Genomic DNA, 16,133 nt, shown 5'->3' with positions numbered 1-16,133 from the left:
TCCAGTATCTGCCTGCGGTACCTAATGTAGGTGCCTAAGGTAGGAAGTGTTAATTGAAAGCGATGTACTCCTGCCTTAAGTTTTCTGAGCCATCTCCAGGGCCATATGCCTCTCTCTGTTGACTAAAAACAGCACTTGCATTCCTAACCTACGCAACCGTTTTGGATGTCTACACAGTCAGTGTGAATACCTCCCAGGACTCTCCTGTTTTGGTAAACTGGAATTTACACAGACAGTGCAGAACCAGAGCTTTCCAGCCACTTCACCCTCAGCTACCAGCCCACCTGAATGTCTTATCCTAGCCTCCGAGGGGCTGCAGTGCCAGCAAGAAGCTCTCTGTGTCTCGGGGAAGACCAGTGCTATTGTCAATACTGTGTATTCCAGGTGGTGACTCGTGGCCCATGCGCGGGCCCCCCTGTGACCACCCCTGGGACTTCCCAGTGTGGGCAACGTGAAGAAGGAGACGGGAGTGCTGCTCAGTGCCTGCCAGAGAGGGAAAAAGCATGATCTGGTAACGCTCCCCCAAGCCCAACGGGAGGCGATCCCGAAGTGAGATCTTAAACACAGCCAGTGTAAAGGTCAGATCTTCACTTTTAAGGGTTATCAGCACCATCCTACAGGTAAAAAATGTAATCTTTCTTCAAGAGGAGATGACAGCTTCTCGGAGCCTACTGCTTAACTGCTGGGGTGTGAAGGGAAGGGAGGAAGTTAAAATACAGATAATATACTGAATTTGCTATCTAGAAATATACCAACATTTCTATATAGCTGTATTAAACTTGAGATATAAATACTGTAGCACTGTTACACAACGTAACAATGTTGTTACATCGTAAAAATCCTTCTTAACTACTGCATTTAACGCAGAATCTGTAAAAACTAGCAATTAAAAAAGTACTTTTTCTTCTTATACACAAGTCTTTTTTCTAGTGTTACAGTTTGAGGGTAACCATTTGGGGCATGATCATAAAAGCAGAGATTCCCTGTCATTCCCACTGGACTGGATGGGATTTGGATCAGATTCTGCCGATTGGGCTTTCAGTCGCTTAAGCAACGCTGGTTGCAACATGTAGTTATCTCCAGTGATGTAAAGGAACAGAAACATCCGTGAAACTGAATTTCTTCAAGCCTTGCAATCAGTTATAAGCTGGCTGCAAGGCTGGATGAAGAGACATAGCAATCAGTTTGACTGTACTGAGCACACCAACGGGCAAGGCTTGTATCTTAACCTGCCAGCACTGTCAGTTAACAAATTAAGGCTGAATAGATAACAGCTTCTTGGTTGTTATCTAGATAAAGCTACATTTGAAGAAACCAATGTTATATCCAAAACAAATGAAAATGACTATTTTGCTAAATGACAATACATCCAATTGAAATGAAGCAATTATTAACCTGACTGTACATAGGACCCTTATCCTGGAGACCTTGCTCACATACAAAGGACCTGGATAGAAATAAACTGGTCTTCTGTAAAGACAGCAATAAAGTCAGAGCATAAAACAAGCATAACTAATAATTATAATAACGCTAGTTAAACTAAAAGCAGCAAAGAGACTGAAAGACATACAGCAGCTATAAGATAGCAGCATGTTGTGGATTTCACATGTTGCACGATGAATGTAAAAGGAACAAAGTAATCTGTGAACAGGGATTAGTAGAAATGTAATTATTACAGAAAAACATGAATGAGGCAGTTGCCCACAATGCAGTACCTACTGTGATCACTCTCCCTTTTCCCCTAGGACTTTCAAACCATTCTAGAAAGATTCCTTGAATATACACCAAGCAGATAACTCAGATATCTTCAAATTTCTTCACCAGTGTTCGTGGGGGTGTGGCCAGGACACCACAAGGGAAAACAGGATTTGATCACCTAAAACCTGGCAGTGTAGGTAACTATGGCTCAGATAGTCAGATCTGGAACTCAGTGTTGCATGATGTACGAAACCAAGGCATTAACATCGAAATTTATGTCAACATTCCGCCACAGCTCCGCTAAGGAAAGTAAGTATAGGCATGTTAGTAAAATAAAAGACACGCTGAAATTGATTTTTGAAATAAAGTGATACCAAAAGCTAGTGATACCACAGTCTCATGAGAGGTTGTATATATGCTGAGGACAGAGCAACAGGCGGTTGCAAAAGTCCAAAATAACAAACATCTAACATAGGATGCTATTATGGACCTATATGAAAATGTTTTTAAATGATTCAAATTTCTTCCTGGAGACTATAATTCACTACTACACTGAAGGAAAACTTGCACAGCCACTGCAGTAGCAATTCTTTTCAAAGACAGGCTAAGGAAAAGAGCCAACAATTATTTGAGATGGGAGTTATGAAGAACAGCACACAACCAATGCATTTGTCGGCTGGCTGATAGCGGAAAAGAAACCAAGAAAATAGAATATTTCTTTGCATAACAATTAGGTTCTGAAATGTTTTTCTCTTACATCATTAAATATATATATTTAGATGCCAAGAATGATAAAACTTGAAAAACAAATCAGTTATTGTACTGCTTTTGGGACTCCATTATGCTGAGGTAGGTAGATACGTATATTTGGCACAGTCCTCCTCACCTTCCACATTAGTGCTACATGTTAACAACTACTTAATTTTGGAATGGAGAAGCACTGACACGTATCTATGGATATTACGAGCATCTATGCTATCTACAGATACGATGAGAATTTCAGATTAGTAAGGCAGTATCTGAGCATCTCAAATTAAATAAAGAAAGGTAGTGAAAAGAGGTGCTATTTCTGTGAGCATCTTTGTGTACTGGGCACCTCCAGGAGCAATGAGTTTAGAGCCAGTCTCTAAAACTTGAATGTATCAAGTCTAAAACCAGAAAATGTTAAATGCTTCCTGGCCTGTCAGCTGCTTACCTGATTCTTGCTGTACCTTTCCATGCCACTGAAACCTTGTGGCTCATAAGCAGCACTGGAAATTCTACAATCAATACACTTTCTGAGATTCAAATATTAGAGATGATCAATCATTTGAAAGACTCTGTAACTCATTTACAGAGTATGAGTGAGCATGGACAGAGAACCTCATTATTTCTAAATTATTAGACTGTGACATTTGACTTCAGGAGACTTTCTCATCAAAGGTGAACTGAATTCAGAATTGCCAACCATTTTAACGCATGTACTAAGCTTTATCAGTCTTATTTGGGATGGACATAACTACATAATGTTTGGGAAAATAATCTTCAGTAGTTTCCTAGATAGGCTTCAAAGAAAGTAATTCTAATATCACAAATAATTTCTTTATAGCAAAAGGTGGCTGGCTTTTAACAGATTTTCAGTCATAAGCTGTCTTCATTTTCTGATTCAGTTCTGTCCTTCACACTGCAGTGCTCTAAGCCATTTCATCCGTTCTGGTGTGGCTCTCTTCTAACGTGTACTACTGGAATTCTCTATTTACAAATGACTGATAATTCACTGAATGAACAAAATCGGAGTTTCTCACAAAGCAGATGAGTACTATTAACACCAGGTAACAGGGTAAATCAACATCCCTTTCTGGACCAGTTAAGAATTATTTATTGATGTTTGGATAGTTTCAACAGGGTTGAAAGATGGTAATTTCATGCTCCAAATCTCACAGAGCAAGAATTTAACCATACTTTATCCAGAAACCAGAAACTGGATTATCAGCTAATCTGTACATTTGGGAGAAAGAGTGCTTCTAATTTTAACAAAAAAAAAAAAAAAAAAAAAAAAAAAAAAATCCATCTTCAATCTAAAATACCTTTCTTCAGAAAAAGGGCACTGATATGTTTCTGTAAATGTTTTTGATTTCAACTAATCAATATTTTTCAATGAAAAATCATTTCATCAGAAATTCTTCACTAGCTTTATTGACTTCCCTGATCACCAGAGATCTCAGCAGATACATATAACATGGATATAAAAAAACTTCAACCCCCTACCCAAAACCTCAACCTCCAAGCCTTGTGAAAACGAAACATTGCACTACCCACAACTCCTCCCAGTAGGAAAAGAGAAAACATTAGACGCATGTTAGTCAGGTTGCCCAATTCATGGTAGGTGCTCCTCCACTCAAAATAATGATTGTGACAATAGTGTAAGAAAAAATGCCAATCAACAAACGGAGATTGCTGAATTCTTTAGCACATACCAGAAAGAAATTTCAGCATGAACTGGATCAAACCTGCAAATTTCTTCTGAATAGCAGATGGACAACTTCTGGAAAGAAAAGACTAGACTGATATCTTTACTCATAGCAAACAGTATCTTACTCAATAGTGAGGGTACTTGCCAGCAAAAGTAAATGTGAAAGAATGAGGGCCATAGAAAATATTCAAATGACATTATATTTCCTATATGCTCTTAAAAACTGTACTGCCAGGATTGTCAAACGTGACATGCCACTAAATATTAGTTTTAAAAGCCTATACAGTTTGGGACCTGTTTAATTTAAAGACTACCTCTTTTTCTTTGTATGAAGATATGGCTGCTGAAATTATCTAAGGAAGTTCCACTTCCCAGTCTTGGAAGGACAAATCTTTTACTTCAGTGGATAATTCCACTGCTGATAATTGCAGTATTCTGTGGAATAAAGTGTGTGGCTAAAAAATGAGTTTAACTAAGGCTGACAGGAGAATGTTGCCAGAAGAGCGCCCCAATAAGGAATTTCTTCCTGCTGGAACTTGGTTTTGCTGGGATTTATTATGAGATGTGATGTGAGATGTGTCTCTTTGGTCAAGCATATACTTAATTCCAGATCATCACTAGGCTATTTAGAGTTCAAATTATACTGGAAAGGGGCTGTTGATATTGTTTATCATGGACAACAGATTTGCTATCTAGCTGTATTTAAACTATACAAGGTGTTTAAATACTAAGATGATGGACACACAACACATCACTGCATAAATATATTGAATTAAAACAAATTAAAGGTTCAGCTGACCTTGTAACACACTAGCTACGGATTTGTTCGTGAAGATTTGACAGAAGTACTCTATAACAGTTCATTACTACTCTAATTAATGAAAAATAGACCAGTAATATGCAACAGCCGCTGCTATCACTTAACACTCTGAAACATAGTTTGCCAGCCATGAAGTTCAAGACCCTGATTACAGATAATGGACTTAAGCTTCCTGTTAGGAATTTGTTCATTTTCCAGCCTCAACAGAATTTGAACTTGTGACATTTCCATCATACTGTAGCTTGACGAGAGGTAAAATAGCAGCAGCTGTGGGGAAACTACTAACGGACTACCTGAAATCCATGAAAGGTTTCACTGGACTGGACCATCAGTTAGTCTAGTTGCCCTGGAAAAAATGTTATATTGCTAGAAGTGGGCTCAAATTTAAGGTGAAATCACTCCCAAATGGGAGTTTCAAAATGCAAAATTGAATCTAGACTTTACATACCGCTTAGGCACTAAAACTGTGTGCTCAAGTCCATCCTGCCAGATGTATGGACTAGAGAATTCTGCCCACAATAAAGGAAACAGCAACAGTGGAAGGGCAACTAAATGACTATGGAAGATGGGCAAATAAAATATAAAGCAAGGAAGTACTCCTTTCCCTCTTAAACCACATGTAATAATGGCCATAATACAGCCAGAAGTTATATACAGCTGAGAAGCACAGAGCTTGCTAAGCAAACACTATTGTAATCTAAAAGGAAGAATTAAGGCTATTTTTTGGCTATGCACAGGAATGCAGACTTCTCACAACCCAGGAAAATAAAGAACACATTTGGTATAATTACCTTATTAAAGAGAATTTGGAGGATAAAGAATAATAGGAAAAAAAATGTTTGACTGGAAAGATGACTCTGTTGACTTCCCATGCTGTGGGAAGCCCTTTCTCAGTGGTTAGTGCATTCTGGTTACAAAATAATGAGACATGACGCATTACTGAAGCACAATTAGAAATGAACTTCACTGGACTTGATAAATCAGCAAAAACATGAAGGAAAGCCAGAGCTGAGCCAGGTATCTGATTGCTGCTTGCTACCAGATGTACCGGGGGGGCACTGCTATATTGCTGCCTACATGAACCACTCTCAGAAAAGGCATTTAAAAGCTTTTCAGAAAGGGCCATACAAAGTATTAACTAATCAGCTGATAATGTCAGCTACATGAGGGAGATATTTCAAGGGAATTGGGTCACTGAAGGCCACGACAAAGAGGAAAGTTGGTAACAGGAACAGAGGGAGAAGTCTGGGAAACTGTCCAAAACAAATCTACTGATTAACTCCCTTTCCCCCCAAATGTCAAGACAGGCACACACGTGTGGTAATCTGGATGGAAAATGTACCTTTCACAGCTCAAACACCTAAACATTTGTCCACTCAGACTTATGACAAATTACAGTAATATTAAACTTCAACTATACTTAAAACCCCTCTCAGTATCAGGGACCACAGAGGAAAACCTTACCCATAAAACAAATAAATGAATATTTACTCCGATGTGTTCACACAAGAATACTTAAAACCAATAACCCCATACCTTCTACTGAAAATAGAAATATAAGTGTGGACAGGTCTATCCAATACTTTCACCTGGAAAAGGAAAACAGGTGGATCAACTTAGATACTGAAGTAGAATCAACTGTGTTTTTAAGCTTAATGCAGCTTTAACTATTGCTCAATCCTTTAAAATATCCCTTTTCCTCCTCAAAGTAGAGATAGTTTCATAGTATATTTCTATTGTGTGTTGTCTATAACGGAATAAATGTGCACTATGATAAGGCATGGTCTGGAATGTGCAAGCTGGTAGTGGCTGTTGAAAAAAGAAAGGAACATGCTGAAATAATTACTTTGTTATCCACATTCTTTGCTTTTTCTTCATGATCTCCCCTCTGACATTAATTTTCTTTCTTCCAAATCATTCACAGTCTGTTTCTTCTCTGATTCCTTTGTCTTTTTTTCCATAAAAATGGCTTTATTCTGCTCTGCAAATTCTCATTCAGTCCCTCTTGCCTCTCCAGCTACTCTCTAATTTTTGTAGATCCACTGGCTTCTTCACTGTTAAACCTCTGGACACTGTTCAGTCTACCTCTCCACTGCTTGCCTGTCCTGTACCTGCACTGAAGAAGGTCACAACACAACAATCTTTAGCCAAACCAGCAAGTGCCTTCTTCCTCTTCACTTGGTTTTTAAACAACATAGTATGTTGTTATGCTGAGTTACTTCACTGGGCTTTCATCACTCATTCCTTGAATGGGTCTGACTCTTGATAACTCTTTTAAGTTTCTCCTTCCTGAATAATGCTCTCTTTAGTATGTTCTGCTTTGTACCACACATTACAAGGGTTGAACTCCCCTGCTGCCCTGGCTCCAGCAGTCACCCTTACAGCTATGAAGCACATGCTCACCTCTCCAGCCCAGCTCCACAGCTGATCTGCAGACTAGTCTTCCTGCATATGCTAGCCTCTGGTTCAAGAAAACAGCCTCATCCTCACTTCTGCCTGCCCCTGAGGGTAACTCTCCATCCTTCCCTTCACCATTTCCAAAGCTGCTGCCTTCGTGAAGGAAGACACATCTTTGCCGCATTGGCTTGAAATACTAATGAACTGTCTTGTAGTCCTATGCAATGGGATCCAGACCATATACTGCAGCACCTCTCTTCTGCTGTCACTGGAGGCAGTTAGCTGGTGCTAATAATCTCCAGTATTTGTAGGGAAGAGCACCTGTGTGCTGTTCACTTGCCCTTGCCAGGTTTTCTCATACAAACAGTAGGCCCCCAAGTCTCTTACATGGACAGTGGATAGAAAGAAGGACCTCTGAAAGCCTAAGAAAGAGATCCTGCCTGGCAGAGGTCAGACATGCAAGTGAGGCTGACAGGATCTTACACTTCTGACCCACAGTTTGTTATTTATTACTCCTAATTATTTTTATATCATGCCACTGCGTGGGAGCCCATGTCACATACTAAGATTTCATTGATGCTAGGTGCTGTACAAAACCAGACATGTTCTTGTGGCTTTTAAAGCTGCAGGACCTTTCACAGCTCAGTCTTGTGATGGTGAAGCCTCCCAAACTGAATGCACATGACAGTGGCCAGAAGTTTATTTTTTTTCGGGTAACATGTAATGGTAGGAAAACCATTGCCAATAGAGAAAGGATAATGGATGCATCATTGATTTCTGTGTCCCTGGCTGGCTTTGCAGGAAGGGGTGCCATGCTTTCTCCCTGATCAGCAGACATGTCCCCTTTTATCCCAGGGATCTTCAGTAAGCATGGCTTGTCCTGAGGGATAGGGCTCCTCCACCAGCATCTGAGTTACTGAGACTGCAGAGGGAGCCTTGATCACTGCGTTACAACACAGCAACATTGCTCTCTAGTGCTAACATCCAAGCTTCAGACTGATGTGCCTGGGATTTATGGAAAATTAGAATCTTACAGAAGTAAATACATCTTTAAGCACATCAGTATCCCTGGGAGGGTATGTTGGTATGCTCTATGCCTTACATACATGGGGTCATACATAAACAGAGAAAATGAGGGAAGGCAGGCAACTCTTGATCCTGATCTAAAACAAAATACCAATCAAGGCTTAATACTGCAGTATTATTCCCATTTTCACAGAGATAAACAAGGATACAAAACTGACAAATATTCTTGATAGATATTTTTCCTTACCTAGTAGCACACAGAGTTGCTTGATGAACTAATTTGTCAGGGTAGTGACACTGTAGACACACTAACGTAAGCACAGAGCTTTGGCCCTGAATAATGCTTTTCTGGTAGGTTATTAATGGAAAACAATAAAAGCTCTCTGAATGTTACCCTTGAGGTAATCCTCAAATTTATTATTTCTAGCTCGTAGGCCATTCCCCTGTGTGACTTGTGTTTGACCACAAAAATAATCAGGGAACAGATCTGCTGCGGATATATAGGAAAATTTAATTAATAGTAAACAGACTAAGTCTTTTAAAATATTATTGTTTCACTGTAATAATAAGCAGAATGAATAACTGAATGGATGAATAAATAAATAATTAAACAAATACACAAAAAATAAAAAGCTGAAATTGGCCATGTGCTTTTAAGGAGATCTCACCACTAAGTTCACTGTGTCCCCCACAAAGCTGCCTTTTTGCCAGGCTGGACAAGCCCAGCTCCCTCAGCCTCTCTTCACCAGGCAAGTCCTCCAGCCCAGACCATCTTGGTGGCTATCCCCTGAACTCATGCCAGTTTATTCATGTCCTTCATATACTGGGCGGTCTAAAACAGGCTGCAGCATCCCAGGCACGGTCCAATGATTGCTGAGTAGAAGGGGATAATGATTTTCCTCAATCGACTGGCTGGTTAATATAGCCCAGGATGTTGCTGGCCTGCTTTGCTGCTAGGGCACACTGTGCAAGAACTGCAAAGTCTGGGTGTCAGGCAAATATTTAGCCTATGTAACAAGAGTTGCAAAATAACTTGCTAAAGGCTCCTCCTTGAAAGATCAAATCTGGAGAGACACTGAACATCTGAAACTGCCTTCAGAGATGCAATGGTCCAGAAATGGACAAAAAACAATCAGTAAAAGGAGAGAGACACAGAGTAATGGCAAGAAATGTCATTAATGACGAGAAATTGAAGCTAGTGCGTTTGTTTCCAGAAGTTGCACTGGGGGCTTTATAGCGTATTGCAGAACAAAGTTCCCCAGGAAGACGTCCACGAGCGAAGGTCTGTTGGCGGCTAGTTCATTCTGCGAGCAAATACCAGAGTCTCAAGGGGGGCAGTGGAGAGAAGATGCTTTTAAGGCTAGAGATGTCCTACATAAACACAGGAGCGACCAGGAGAGCAGATGGACTCCAGAGCAAAGAGGAAAAACCATAACTGAATCAAGTAAACCCCAACGCTCTCCGGGGCCTGTGCCAGGAAATCTGCCTGAACTCTTACACAAATAGCGGGAGGGTAGCTATGAGCTGTTTAAAGGAAAGGGGAAAAATCTACGTCAGTTGCCCTGAGATAACATAGAGTTTTGAACAAGAAAGGACCTTCATTCATTTTTGCTGGGCATTAACACCTAAGAGTGAAGTAAATCACTGTCAGACAACTTGCCAGTTGAACGGAGACAGGAAATGGAGGAGAAATGAAAGCTGAACTGAACAAACTGTTAGTGTTTCCACACAAAAGCATTTCAGGAGAGTAGCAAAACGGTCTGGCGTTTCAAAGGTTTCTAATAAGTTCAAATGCTTAAATGTTTCATATGTTTCCAGTAAGTTCTAAATGCTCAATGTAGGTTAATTTTATTAAATTAACAGGCTGGTCCTTTCCTATGATTATATGCTGAAAAAAACCTGATTACTGGAAAGCTTCACGTGCACCGCAAAATCTTGAAATAACTTAAGTTTGGTTAAGAAAGGTAGCCATGTTTGTTGATGCCAGGGAAAGTGAATGTCTGAATTTCTAGCTTTCCCTCGACACATTGCCTGGTAAAGGCTGGGAAGATTTCTGAATCTTCTTTCCACTTTCTTCTCAGCCAGGTTTAGGAACGTTGGGGTGAATATGCGACCGCAGGCCTGGCTGGGTCTGGGTAAGATACTTTCAGGTCTCCCATTATTCCTGAAAAAACACAGCTGCCAATCCTGATACTTGCTCCTCTCCTGCAGTGCCACTAGATAGCTTTTGCAGGGTGATTCTTTCTGCGGGGGAGACAGTCGGAGCCTCCCTTCCACCTACCTGTGCACCTCTTGCTAAAGGCCCTTCTTCCAAAGTCCTCCACGAGACAAGGTGTGGATTTACCAGGGAATGAGACAGAAGGCAGAACGTGTGCTTCAGACATTAGCACTACCCAGAACACCAGCCTGCCACGTCACCAGGCGCAACTCTGTTCAGATCACGGCTGCATTCCCCTTGACAAGGTTACTGTTATCCCTTGTTTACATGGAGACCTTTGGCTATTACTGCTATGAGTGTGAGACTCCATTGCGCTACTTGCTCTGTAGATGCATGGGGAAATGAGTCTCCTGCCCCAACCATTTCATAATTTAATTTAAGACACAAGCAGATGAAATTAAAGGCTGAAGGGAGGAAGGAGGTTGAGACAGAAGGTGGAAAGTTGAGATCCTGAAGTTCCACAGATGTCCTCTACAAAGCTTTTGCCCCAAACCATTAGAAAAATAATAAATTATCAGATGAATTTGGTTAGCCATCCTTGATTTCTGCCTTCACTGGGAAACTGATTTCTTACAGATTCTTTTTAAAAATAGGGATTTGAGTGGTTGTGGACTTATTTATCCATTCTCAGAGAGAATGCCTAGAGCAAGGAAGGGGAGGAAGAGACTCTTGAAACAGTTATAGAAGCAGTATGTTATCTCCTGTGCCGGAGTCACTGGCAGAGCTGCTACCTGGACTCTCATGCAAAGAGGAAGAAGTAATGTTGTCAGATGACAGCATGATATATGCTCCCAGGTAGGTTTTCAAATTTAATGAAGTGTACACACATCTTATCTGTGACCACAGAAGGTTAAGTAAGGAGGATATGTAACGTATGCACATATATATGTATGTACATATGTATATACAAGCTGTATAATACTCATGGCCATTAATGCATACAGCTCCCATGATTCTCAAGGAGATTGTGATTTTTGAAGGACATCAGCTCTCAACCTCTCATTTTTCCATTATACATGTCAGCTGTATGACATGCTTAGAAAAACATTCTTTGGAGAATATGAGAATAATGAACTGACTGGTATTAAGGGCCTTTCTTTGTATCTAGAGAAGCCTTGGGCAGATGACAGTTGACACACAACTATTCTGGATTTACACCAGGGTAACTGTGAACTGAATCTGCTCCCCCTTTTTTTTTCATTTAGAAGCAAAATGGACAGGAGGGCAGGTGCTTTTATTTTTACTTTAAATAAACTAGGGCTGGGACACTCACCTATCACACAGAATGGTTTCCTTGCAAAGCGCAGTCTTCCTTGCCATCCTCTGTATCGACAACAGCATCCAGCAGACCAGATACGAATAATAAATTCCAAACCAAAGACAACAATCATGACAAACTCCTAGAAAGGCAAATAAGAAAAATATCTGTTATAGATAACCAACATCCAAGCATCAAGAAACACTTGACAACTGTGTGTGTCTAGCAGCCTGTGTTGAGCTGCCGTTCTCCAGGATGGTTGCGTGTCCACCTGGTAAAAACAGGCCCCAGAGCTTCTTGGTGAAGGGCCCAAGTCAGCAACATTAAATATCTGCTGAAATCAGCTACTTCATGTGAAAGACTGGAGGGCTTATTCCTATACAACCAATATCAAAGCAAAATACCCAGTGACTTTGAATACTGAGGATCAGACCACAGGTGATTTAGAGAGCTACCAAAGGTGTTATGTATCTACATCTGTAAAATTAGTTCTTATTCTAAAGGCTGAGTGTTTTTATAGATATATTCTCATTTTACTCCATAGTAACAGTATATAGGTAAAGTGATTGTGACGATGCGGAAGCAGCAGTTAGGAAATCAATTTATTTCCCAGTGTAGGTTAAGGTGCATGCAATTGTTATTATATTCAATTGTATGTAATTGTTTCTAAGACAAATTAATGTTCAAACTAGGTGTAACTTTCCCTGGACAACTGTGTGAATAAAACATCTAAAAATCTCGCCTTGTTTGCCTGACTTTCTTCTCTTTCACATTGGAACCTTTTTTAAGACTGTTCATTTAAAAAATGTCAACCTGTATTTATGGCATTTTTGGTAGAATAAAGTCTATTTTCAGTACAACAGTGAGGTCAGCTAAGTTGCAGCAATAGAGTTTGAAGCAGAATTCAGCTTCTCCATATCTTAAGGAAATCTGAATCTCTGTAAGATTCTGTGAAATAATACCTACATACTGATATGGAGCTGTAAACTTAATTTAGATATTCTGGAATGCCATCATAACATTATGGATTTTGGAAAGCTAAAACAAAAATTTGTGTGTTAACTAAAAGAAGGAGAAAAGTACTTGAAGGAGCTTATTAAGCAGCTCATCAAAAAGAAGAGGATAAAAGTTGTATTTTATTTGGCAGCTGAATGCATTTCCATGTCCAGGAGAAAGCTGTTCCTTGTCAGCCAATTAATTTGTTATTCCTACAGGATGAGGACTAGTGTGGTGCTGGTAAGAAAGCATTACAAATAAATTAAATAGAGAAATATTTACAACTTGTTCCCAATAAATAATTTGCGTGTTTTTAGTCTATAAGAGACTAAAACTCTGGAAGCCAATAAACCTGTAAATATGACATGTCAACTCAGGCATTAATTTACCTGAACTAAGGGTATTATTAATATTGTGTCATGTAATGATGCCTTACTAGCTTATGATTAATGGCTGTACACTGAAACACTGTGAATTTAATTTGCTTTTCCTTTCACAGAGCGATTTGAAAACATACTATTCTGTCCTAAAACATGTCAACTTGTTATAACTACATCACACTGATAGTGTTTTTAGAATCTTCTTCAGTATCTTCATTTCCAATTTCGTAAATCCTATATTGAATTCATAAATCACAAAAGCAAAATGAGATCTCTTTGCTAAAATGCACCTAAATAAAATGTCAGTTGTATTTTTTTGTTGGAAAAAGAACACCTGGAAAAATGACTGTGATTGTTTAGAGGATTTTTATTCATCCTGCTTCAGCAAACTTCAACTTAATTCCATGGACAGAGTTACTGCACAATTTTAGAAAGGATTATTTGTAAAAATGAAAAAGTTCTGCATATAGTACCAATAATTCTTACTAGTAGGCTACCATGTGGTACATTTCCTTGTAGGAAATTCTCCATTGGCCAAGAATAAAATGGACAAGAAGCCAACTGGAAAAAAACAGGAATGTGCATTTTAGTCATTTGCCTACCACTTTTATAGCGTGAATTGTTAAATCTGGTTTACACATTGTTAGATGATGTCTCTGAATTTACAGGGGTTCATGGCAGGCATCCAGGCCATTTGACATCTGAGTCTCTTAAAGAAATTACTTCTTTGGGGCAGGGGTAAGAGAGATGCGCGGGGAAGACGACAAAGCATGAAACATTTTCTTGCTGCCAATAAAACCTTTTCCTTGTTAAAATCTCTTCACATTTCATTTGACTACAAGTTTCTACTTTCCCTGAAAACATACTGTGTGTACAGATGCATAAGGGACACCTCCTGCATAGTAAGTGCCCTGAAGTTGCCACGGGCGCCTTTCCTCCCCTCTGGGAAGTGCTCTGCGCTGCAGCCGACTCACCCCGGCCGGAGCACGTCCTCTGCTATACTGCAGACCCCCTGTTCCGCCTCTGATGGAGAACGGGCAAGACCGTAGAGTATTTAATGATTATGGAAGGATGATTTTACAGCCTCACTCGAGTTAAATTAATACCACAAAACTGATGATAGAAGTTGAAAAGTGTTAATTTTTTGGTAGTTTAATGTTCTGGTTCCTATTAGCACTACGCAGTTTCCTATTCATTATCTGCATTACCATTAGTGAGTGCTATTTTCTACGCTTGCTCAGTTATACAAAGATGAAAAAGTCATTGTATGCTCAAAGCTTATATTTGGAAATCTCTTGCAACGTACGGTCAGGCAGAAATCCTATTTCTCTCTCTCACCCCTGCCACGTGCGTACACGTGCACTCCAACGAAAATTCATGGAGATACATATTCTGAGGGAGAAAAAGAGCAAAATGATATTTTATCTTTTTTCAAGGGGAGGGGGCAAGAATATAAGATTTTTCTGGGAGAAACAACGTAAAATATCTTTGCTCATTCCTTGAGAAAAATAGTTGCTATTCTTACCAACTTTTTTTTTTTAACAATTTATGCAGAGTGATAGTCTCTCAAAAGTAACTGAAGTTTCTACTAATTAAGTAAAATTTAAAAATAACCATTGTAGGTTTACTACAGTTATACTAGTCACTTACTATACAGGTTAGCTCACATACATTAAATATGGCTGTGTGCACCGAAATGCTACAAAAAATTGCATGGTCCCTACCCTGATTTAAAAAAAACTTGTTTTTCTACACAAGATTTTTTTCTACATATATCAAATTTCTCGAGGTCTTTAAAATACAGTATAAGGCATAATAGCAGGAAAGCCAATGAATAAGATGGAGATAGCATTTCACACTTTTTTTTTTTGCATTTTCTGAAATAGTGATGTTTCAAGATGATCTTTTATATCCTGGCCACCCTTACTTCCACAAAGAACAACCAGTTTTAAAGGGAATATCATCATGAATAAAGTCCACAGGATTAGGCTGGTTTTGATGATTCACTGTAGGATTTCTGTGAATTACGGTAATGATTCAATTCATTGATAATTCACCTGATTCTGACTGTGCTGATACTACTGTCTATTTGAACTCAACTTTCCTGAGATCAAAGGTGTTTTGTCTGTGTAAAACATGTAAAACATGTAAGGTTTGGACTTTCAGGTTATTCTTAAGATGATAACATTATGATTCTGAAATGAATTCTGACTTCTCATTGTTTGAGCTGGTTGAATGCTTTCTTGAAATATTCTCTTCCCAGAAAATGTGAGAATGCATTGAAACAGAAACTCTTCATAGACGTATATGTACCCATTTTGTTCTGGTATTTTGGGTTGGTCCAGGTTGAAACCAGAGAGACACACAGAATCCTCCACCACTGTGAAATAAGTAATGTTTTAGTAATCAGTGCTCTTAGTCATGATGTAACATCAAATCTCTGTCAAGGTTAGTTCAGGCCAGGGAATGACATTATTTTTTCCTATGGCAGCTGCACAGTCACGAGTTCCTAGCCACATTTTCTTGGTTTTCCATGGAGAAAAATTGAAAGGGTTCATCCCAAATATCAGGATTAAAAAAAAGATTAAGTTTGAATGACTTATTACAAAAGTAAACATAAATCTAGGCCTCTAAATACCTTGTTTTTAGATCCTTAGCAATTGAAACAGAAAAGGACCACAACTGAAAATACATACAACAGAATAAATTATTAAACTTCATATGATTTTTTAGGCTTGCTGTAGAAGTGATGCATTCCAAGTATCTTTGTCCTATGTTTAATGAGACGGAATCGCATTAATCTTTGATTATTCATGAGATACAGAATAACGACATTTACATCCTCCACTGTTGACAAATCCATCCCCCTTTAAAAATTCAGCATGGCA

At 39.1% G+C, this 16,133-nt stretch overlaps 1 protein-coding gene across 1 annotated transcript in view; it reads right to left on the bottom strand.

Annotated features, from left to right (window-relative positions):
• The window catches only part of KCNQ5 (potassium voltage-gated channel subfamily Q member 5), a 306,273-nt gene that overhangs the window by 63,650 nt on the left and 226,490 nt on the right, over nt 1-16,133 (bottom strand). The window contains exon 3 of the mRNA XM_064508669.1: nt 11,885-12,011. Coding sequence (XP_064364739.1) covers nt 11,885-12,011 — 127 coding nt within the window. The remainder of the gene's footprint in view (nt 1-11,884; nt 12,012-16,133) is intronic.

This window comes from Dromaius novaehollandiae, chromosome 3, assembly GCF_036370855.1.
Source record: "Dromaius novaehollandiae isolate bDroNov1 chromosome 3, bDroNov1.hap1, whole genome shotgun sequence".
Classification (NCBI taxonomy): domain Eukaryota; kingdom Metazoa; phylum Chordata; class Aves; order Casuariiformes; family Dromaiidae; genus Dromaius; species Dromaius novaehollandiae.
This window is presented reverse-complemented; position numbering and strand designations above follow the sequence as displayed.